Source organism: Geospiza fortis, unplaced genomic scaffold (assembly GCF_000277835.1).
Source record: "Geospiza fortis unplaced genomic scaffold, GeoFor_1.0 scaffold85, whole genome shotgun sequence".
Lineage (NCBI taxonomy): Eukaryota > Metazoa > Chordata > Aves > Passeriformes > Thraupidae > Geospiza > Geospiza fortis.
In genome coordinates, this window is record NW_005054358.1 from 3,498,881 (window position 1) to 3,507,942 (window position 9,062).

General features: G+C 45.9%; 1 protein-coding gene across 2 annotated transcripts in view; it reads left to right on the forward strand.

Moving 5' to 3' along the window:
* PAPPA (pappalysin 1) overlaps positions 1 to 9,062 on the forward strand; it is a 178,281-nt gene that overhangs the window by 98,383 nt on the left and 70,836 nt on the right. For both annotated transcript variants that reach the window (XM_031059238.1, XM_005423806.2), the window contains exon 10: positions 6,828 to 7,024. In XM_031059238.1, the coding sequence (XP_030915098.1) occupies positions 6,828 to 7,024 (197 nt within the window). The remainder of the gene's footprint in view (positions 1 to 6,827; positions 7,025 to 9,062) is intronic.

Consider the following 9,062-nt stretch of genomic DNA (forward strand, 5'->3'; position numbering starts at 1 on the left):
GTTCTATAACAGAATTTCATGGCAAATACTCATGAATTTACTGGCCGGGGTTATTCAGATGATATTTGTGTGACTCCTTCAGCTTAAGGCAAATACTTTGAAGCTGACTGTTTCCTGCAGCTTGCAGAAGTGTGGCTGCATGTTCTGAAATGTCTAAGCACTCATTTGGCAAGTTAGTAATCACAGCATCCTCGTAAAGTCTCTTAAAGTGATTTTCAGACTGTCATCATTAATAGTGCAATCCTAGGAAGGCCAGCTGAGCCACAGAGCAGAGAGAGCAGACATCTGGGGCAGCAAAATACAAAGGACAGATGCTTTTTTGTGGGGGAGAATGTGGGCTGGAGTGGTATTTGCCTGCATTTTTCCCTAGGCCAGTGACTCCAACCCAGCTCAATCCAGCTTTAGTTTTTAGGCCACAGCTACAATGAGAGTCCAGCAGGAGAACTACTCCTCTGCTTGTTGCATCCCTCACATTACTCTCTGTGGATCTGAGAGGCTTCCACAGCTGGTCATGCTCCCATCCTGAGAGCATCTTTTGTGACTCAACAACAACTGTGCTCAGAGCACAGTAGTTGTATCTGTCTGAGCACAAGACCTTCCTTTGCAGGAACATCAAACCACATGTACAAACAAGCACTTTGTTTTCCCTGGGGAATGGCACCTCTGGGTTTTTACTCTTGTGTTCCTCCTCCCAAACAAGTGTGCCAGGTGTCTCAAAGGGCCATGCTGGCCACCTTTCTCCTGGTCATCATGGTTACTCCCTTGTGTGGCAGAAACCTCAAGACTTTCAGTTGAACAGTTTCCAAGCTAAGCTGAGAAATCTGTGTAATACTAAAATCTTCTTGTCACTGCTTTATCCAGCCATCCAGGGAGGGAAACAAGGTGAGGTAGGAAGAGAATATATGTGTTAGTGCTCTTACAGCAATACCTGGTTGCCAGGGGTTGGAGATGGCTGTGCTGGGTCCTGTTGGCCATTCCTGGTTGTCAGGGGTTGGAGATGCCTGTGTTGGGTCCTGTTGGCCATTCCTGGTTGCCAGGGGCTGGAGATGGCTGTGCTGGGTCCTGTTGGCCATTCCTGGTTGCCAGGGGCTGGAGATGGCTGTGCTGGGTCCTGTTGGCTATTGCCAGTGTTGGGGATGGCCACTTTGGCAGTGATAGCTCAGACAAGGCTTTGTTACCACTGCCAGCCACGGGAAATATCCTTTCTCTTAAGTGACAAAGACTCATGTTCTTGGAGGTGAAATATCAAATTTCAGTGCCGGGCTCTGCGAGGGAATTGTAATTGTATCTGTCTGCAGCAGGCAGATCAATTGCATAATTCTGGTGCTCCGACTGCTATATCATAGCAAGGAGCCGAGTCCCACCACACAGAGAAAGCCAGTCACACCCAGGAATGCATTTCCACAAGCAGCTGAATTACCAGGGAGCCTCACTCTGCAAAGGCATTATCCCTGCCTGCTCTGCTCAGGAGATGCTCAGACATGATTGTCATATTCCATGGAAAGAAAGCCTCCTGCAAGGCCCCTGGATGTTCCGCAGTAGATTGCGACACCCACGCTGCCTTCATTTCCAAGGTGTCTGTTTTATTTCATTGGAGGAAGACGTCACCATTTATTGATATGTGACTTTATTCTGAAAGGTCTGCCCAAGCTCCATGTAATGGTTTTCCTCCTTTCAATCAGAACATCCAGGAAGGAAAGTAACTCTTGAATATTTTACTGTAGCAGGAAATATCTCTGTCTCTGCCTTCTTCAATATTAAAGAAGAGATTAGCAGATATCCTGGAAGCAGGCCATATTATTCACTCTCTTCCCACTGAAGCCAAAGGTGAAACTCCCATAGAAATAAATGGAGCAGGTTCTGCGGTCACTCAGCCGCCGAGTTCATGTGATCTGCAGTGGAATTATTTCCCTTTTTGTGATACAAACCTCTGGATACATTTCTCCTCCTCTGTGTGAACATAAACACCAGTGCTGGAGATGCCGATTAAGTGACGTGGTGGTAAAACCCTGCTTCTGCAGAAGCTGCTGGCTTTGGTGAGCCTGGGGTTTGGCCTTTGCTGTGTCTGAAAGCCTGCACACCTCTGGGCAGACCTTTCAGGGGTTAAAATGCAAATCTTGTTCTGTTCCAAAAATTTGTTACTCTGAGACAATGCTTCTGCGTTTTTGTCCCTCCCCCTTTTTTTCCCCCTTTTTTTTTTTCTGGACAAATAGTTATGTGGCATGAGGCTTGTTATAGTTGGAAACATCCCTAAGTAAACAGTTGAACTTAAAAATACTCCTTTTTGTGTCTGGCCTTTTAAAAAAATGGTAGCTACTGCACAAAAAGAAGACTATGCTGATGCCAATCACTGAGCCCTGGCTGAAAACAGGAAACTGCCCCCAGTGTCTGTCCCCAGCACTCTGACAACCCTGCTTGGACATTCAAAGCCTCGTTTGAGGATGTGCCCTGGGCTGCAAACTGGATCTCTTTACCTCTCTTTTTTTCTTTATTTTGTGAAGTGGAAGGCTGCCTATCACAGATAAATGAATATCCTGCATGTCTGCTTGCTGGCCTCTAGAAGGCTTCACTCGTTTTGCTGATGATTTTCCAGCTTCTCTTCCAACTGGTAAAGGAGATGGGGAGCTATCTGCTTATCCGGGTCTGCTCTTGTAGGTGCTTCCCAGTGCTCACTAAACCACCTGTGTTGTCTCAGGCATCCTGTCATTTCTGAACCCCAGAAGAGGGATCTGTATTTCAGTACAAAAGGCTCCCTCTTGCACTGTGCTCAGGCAGCTTAGGAAGGAAGGAGATGGTGTTTGCATAATTTTCTGGTGCAGCACACAGGAGCCCCAAGACTATTTTGGATCTTAAAGCCTGACTTCAGGAGTTAGCAAAACAGGTCTTGCCAATTTGTTTCCTCAAGTCACACTTCTCCAGGTTGATGCTGCCACAGAGCCTCCTTCAAGGTTTCCCAGATGTCACAGAAATCTTTGCTGAACTGGAGACTGCCTTTTCCCAAAACAAGGGCAAGACAGGAACCTTGGTTTGGCCCTAATGTTTTTCTGCCTCCAGTAAGATCTTTCTAAGGGAAAAGGAGCTTGGGCTGCTTGAATGAAAATGTGTTCCCCGAGTTCAGCTCAGCATCCTCCAGCATCTGTTGTTAATCCCCCAGAGATGCTCTCTCCTGCAGCCAGGTGCTATGCCTGCAGACATTTTACTGCTCTAGATTTCAGCTGGATTTCCAGGGAACTGCTTTTTAATTTTTTGAAGTAATTTCTTCCTTGAGGACAAATTAGATATCCTGTGTGTTCCTTTCTTCCATATCTTCTTCAAATCAGATTCCTCTTTGGAGAGCAAAGCCCACAGCATTGATGAACACAGTCCATGGTGCAGGTAATGCATGACCAATCCTTGACCATCATCAGGTCTTGGGAGCCTCTGGACCTCTATGGAGACAAAAATTATCTCATGTTGCCAAGGCTGCAGATGCATTTAGTGTCACAGTAGTTAAGAAGAGAACAGAAAAAGCATTTTGCATTGTTATAGGAATAAAGCCATTAGCTACTTATTGCTAGAAATACACCACTCCTGACACTGTTCTCTCTGGCTCTGAGCCTGTAGGACTCTATGAATGTAACTGAGCTCTGTTCCCACCACTGTAAAAAGGGAAAAAGCCTGTTAGTTCTCATTTGGTGAGGGCAGTTGTAGGAAGAAACAATCTGGTTGTTCTTTGCTTTGCTTATGAAAATGTAAAGCACAACATGTAACCTGCCAGTCATCCAAGACCACCAGAGTCAGAGCTGATGCTCAACACCTGAAGGAAGAACCTCTGCTGGTTTTTGGCAGCCCACACAGCGATGCACCCCATTTGGCTGTTGAAGGTTGGTGCCCTCATGTCTGGAAAGGATTAAATGACAATTCCCTATTTGCCATCACTCAGAACTGGGAAGCCCACTGGCAGGAAAGGTCTTCCCCTTCTCTCACCAGCACTGCCCTCAATGCAGAGCACTGCACACTGAGTCAGTAGTGAGACCAACAGATCTTCCTTAAAAGTAACCAGGGCTGCAAAGCCAGTTTCCCTCATCATTTTTCAGAGCACACAAAGGCGAGTGGGTGCCTCATCTCTCAGCTTCTGTGCATGACACCTATGCTGTCCCATGGATGTGGTGGCTCTCCAGGGCCAGCACAGCTCCAGAGCTCATGACAGTGCAGCTCAGCAGGACTTGGTTAATCATTTAGGCAGCCCCCATTTAATTCAGACATCTCAGGCTCTCTGTTTGGTTCCTCCCTCGGGTTTTGCAGACTCTGAGCAGACAGATTTATTGGGGTCTTAGGCATAATCAGGAACAAATTAGCCTCTGTTAGGATCACACAGTGTCCTGGATCATAGCTATTCAAAGGCTGCTTTCCCCTCCATGTGAGTATGAATTAAGTCATCGGGCTGAAGTAGGCCTTGAGTATTCTTTTATCCCAAACACATGATCTTATCAGAAGCCCATTACGTTTATCACCGCATTAGGAGGGAGCATTTGGAGCCAGTGCAGGAGTTCGTTGCTCTATAAATGCTCTGCTTACTTCAGTGCCTGTCGTGGAAAGAAGTCAGTGCTTTGGGAAGGCCGGGAAACACTGTCTAAAGGCATGTGCCTAAAATTAGGCTGTGAGTTTGTGGGTGTTTGCATGGGGGGGTGGCTGAGTCGGGGATGTGCAAAGGGAGCGCCCGTGCGTTTGTGTGTCAGTGTTTCTGTCAGCGTGGGTGTGCAGCAGGCTGGTGATGTTTCACTGTACGTGTGCATATCTGACTGTGCATATGTTTATAGGCTGAAGGTCAGGTCTTTTTAACAGGGTAGGTATTTTCCTTTCATCTCCCCCACCACTTTTTTCAGAAATAAGCCTCTTTTCATAAAATGACAAAGAAATGCTTTTTTTTTCCAAAAATACATATTTGCATCTGTTTGGCATTTGGTTTTGAGGATTTTTGATTGCTGATCTCAGTCTTTTTAGGGCTGAACATTTCTCAGAGATTTCTGCTGGGCCTCTCACTCTAACTGGGACATAGTGCGTAAGCCAATTAATTGTATCCTAGTGTCCTGACACCTGACTTATGCCTTGATATGGGAGAGGAGCAGAACAGGAGATGCAGAAGGATAAGGTGAAGGAACCAAGAGTTTTTTCTCCATGGCCATGACAGTGACGTTTTCATTCCACCCATCCTTTGAGCTGACCAGACACAGGGCATGGCTCTCCCAGACATGAATGAGCCCCATGGGGGTGGCACTGCTGGGCTGCCTTAGGGCCCATCAGCACATCCACCCAGACCCCCCAGGAGCCATTGCCATCTCTTGTCTGGGAAAACTCCCCCAAGCCCTCCTCATAGCTCTTTGAGGGGTTGGGTATAGTTTGGTGGCTCCCAGACAAATGAAGATGTTAAGATGTGACATGTAAGGGCAAGAAGTTTGGCCACCCTGGGAAAATTCATTCAAGACTGCACTCATACAGCTGAAACACTTCCAGACTTGTGCTCCTTTTCACCAGCTCAGAGCTCTAGCCTGTCAAATACACAGTTGCTGCATTTATCCATGTACACAAGTTGTCCACAGAGGCTGTGATGAAATCAAACCATTATGACATTTTTCCCTGATAGACTTCTCTATTCTTTCAAAGCCACCCTCTCTTAAAGACCTGGAATCTTGCACAGGAGGAAAAGGAGTGAAAGTCATAAAATAACTGACTAGCAATAAACTGATATTTTCTGGCTCATGATGATATTTCACTGTGTAAACCAGGAGAAAAAATAAACAGGGGATTTCGTAGATTGGAAGTAGCTCAAAATTGAGCAGCCCTTGGATTTTCTGACACCTAGCTCATGATAATCCAGTGCTACCGACAGGATTCTCCTTAGGGGTCCTTTCCATCAGTCCAGCTAGCAGCTCTGGCTAATTTCCTACCGTTTTTTCAACAGGCTTATTTGCCAGACAAAAATACAACAGGCTGTCAGAACTGGATACCTCTGGGGACTGGCAATGATAATACAATACAAAATAGGATACCAACAGGTCAAAGGTTTCCATTTCACAGAGTACTCTAATGACTGAAAGTCATTATTGCTATGCAGTCTGTTTGAAAAGAGTAGATGGATCTCGGTTCAGTTTTTAATGGGCCAGTGTTACAGAAACAACCTCAAAAATTTGGCATCTTTGTTGGCAGTCTCATTAGAGAAGCCACAGAATAAATGGGCAAGGATAATAAAGTCTCCTGCTGCTTTTGATCCTTTCAGGTCAAATCTGAGTCATGTTGGTTGAAGCCGTGTGTTTATGTGGCAAACTCACCCTCACACTGTGTGTACTGTGTCTGCCTTGGATAAACAGATCTGTTTGGCCCTTTGGTCACTACAACTGTGAACTTGGCAGTTTTCACCATCTCTACAGCCACAGTTGCTGTTGTTGTTGTTGATTTGCAGATATCTTTTAAAAACAAAAAAAGGGAAACATTTTAGACCAAACCCTCCGCTGGCATTTTTCCATCCCAGCTGGTGGAATTATGCCAACACCCACATTTGCCTCTCTACGTATTTTCTGTCTCTGCTTTCTTCTATCTCTTTTAAAAGGAGATAGATGAAAATAAGCAGAACCCCCCTAACATTAGGAAATATCTTCAGGGAATTGCCCAATACAAAAGTTGGCTATTGTTTCCTGGCTTTATTTAAATCACCTTGGTATGACCTAGAAGTGACCAGTGCTTCCACTCAAGGTGACCTGACCCAGCAGATACACGACCGCTGATGGTATCAGGACCTAGGAGCTACCCTGCAGACACATGTAGTTTGTTTTCTCTGTTTCCCCTGGCAGATGAACCCAGCAGGTGCTATTTCCACGACGGCGATGGAGTCTGTGAGGAATTTGAGCAGATGACCAGCATCAAGGACTGTGGCGTGTACACTCCCAAAGGCTTCCTGGATCAGTGGGCTTCCAACGTCTCTGTCTCACACCACAGTGACCAGCAGTGCCCAGGGTGGGTGGTCATTGGCCAGCCAGCAGCAACCCAGGTAAGGACAGCATGTTCCTCTTCCTCTCCTGGAAGTCCAGCAAGGAGCAATGCTCTCAGGTGGAGCTTGCTGGTCAGCATTCAGGGTGCTGTTACCCCTGCCTGCTCGCTTGTTGCTTCACCAAGGATGGCCCCTGGCAGCAGCTTCTCTCTTTCTGAGCCTGATTAGTAGTGATGAGTTGAAATTCAGTGCCAGTCGCCCAGCTGGAACTGGCTGAAGTTGTGGCTGGGTTGATTCAATGAGCTGTGCAGGAGTCACCTCTCCCAACCATCATCACCTCAGAGATAGACGGGCTCTTCACAGCAAGCACAGGGAGCGAGCTTGTGGCAATGAGTTCTGAAGGCTAATGCCGAATAATACAAAAGAGTGTTCTTTCTTTTTTTAATAGTTTTGTGTTTTCTGCCTCCCAGTTCCATAAAAGCACCCTATTGTTCTATTCTGAGAAAGGTCCTGTCCATTCCCAAAGCCATTCATTAGCTTTAACCCCCTTCTCCTATGTCTCCTTTGTAACATAAATAGCTCCAGTTACCATAACTTTACCTTTTGTCTCTTTGAGAGAATTAGATCCAAACGAGTTAAAAAAAACATTAGATGGATGTCTGGAAAACAGAGCTGTACATGATGCAGATGCAGCAGTTCAGATGCAACCTGGTTTGGGAAAGCCCACGTTTTTTGTTGATGATTTTTAGAGGGAAAGGCTCTTCATATATAAGAGCTGCTTTGTATATTCCTCCTTCAGCCCCCACTGTTATCCCTTACTAGAGACAGAGAACTTATCACACTAATCAACTTTGGCTGACTTCTGGTTGGATGCAGAAAAGTTTTTCTAAGAATCTAATTATCCAAGAGGTGTCTTGAGTGGGCAGTGCAGGGAGGAGTGCCGTGTCACAGATATGACAAGCAGATCTCTCTGTGAATAGTAAATGTTAAGCATTTCCAGTTGGCTTGCAAGAGAAAACATCTTTATGCAAGAGACTTGGCCTTGCTCACATTGCACAAGTCTGTAACAAATTAATGACCAGGTCAGCTCTAAATGCACAAAGCGTGGTTAGCTGGCAGAGAATCAAGACAGAATCCCGAGCCCAGTATTGACTTCTTGTCATTGTCTCATTTATTATTTCACTCTGTAAAAGGAACTTTCCTCTGGACCCTTGCTTGTGCCTTCACAACTTCTTTCTCATTCAAGCTCCCTGTGCAGACCAAAGGCCAGTGGCTCAGGTGCAGCATTTTTGGGCATGTCCCCAGGCATTCTGTCCCCCTGCAGCTGCTCCAGAGCTGCCCTGGTTTTCTCTGAAGCACTGGTAGGAGCTCAGCCACACCACACAGTAGGTAACATATGGTCCTGTGGTGGAAAAACCACCACCACACACTCACACAACACAAAGCCCTGCTGTGTAGCCACAACTCAGGCATGTTTGTTGTACTCAGATGAGATGAAGTTGTCACAGCATTGTCTAAAAAAAAAAAAAAGGCAAAAAAAAGCTCTTGTATTTATAGGCAGAGCAGTGGCATATCACACACTGGCAGAGTGAATGGGAACATGCCTCCTGTTATTGCCTGGCCCCTGGGGAGATAACAGTGTGCTATTTACTTCCAGCAAAAAGAATTTTTGCTTTAGCTCAGCTGGTCCTATTACACCAGTTTGAGTGCATGGGGTTCATTGACCTTTTTAATCACATAGATGATGGGAAAGTTTTTGTTTCCCCCAGGAACAAGACAGTTGTCTTGGGAAAGCACCTGACTTGTCACTCTGGAGAGGTGAGGTGGGGCAGCAGGTCATCAGTCTGTTAGCTGGTGGAGATGAAAATTAACCTAAGATCTCCTCTAATCGCTGCATGTAATGATCACTGGTGTGTAAACATGTTTGGCTTCATTATCTGCACAAGCACTGAGCCTTGGGGGTTTTCTGTATTGATGAAAAGAGCACCTTTCCTCACCCAGATACCTTTCAGAGTAGGTTGTGTGCTCGCTGGTCTTGTGCAAACTTTTCGTGTTGTTGCTGGGTAGCTTCCTGATTAATCAGAGTGATTTTTCTGTT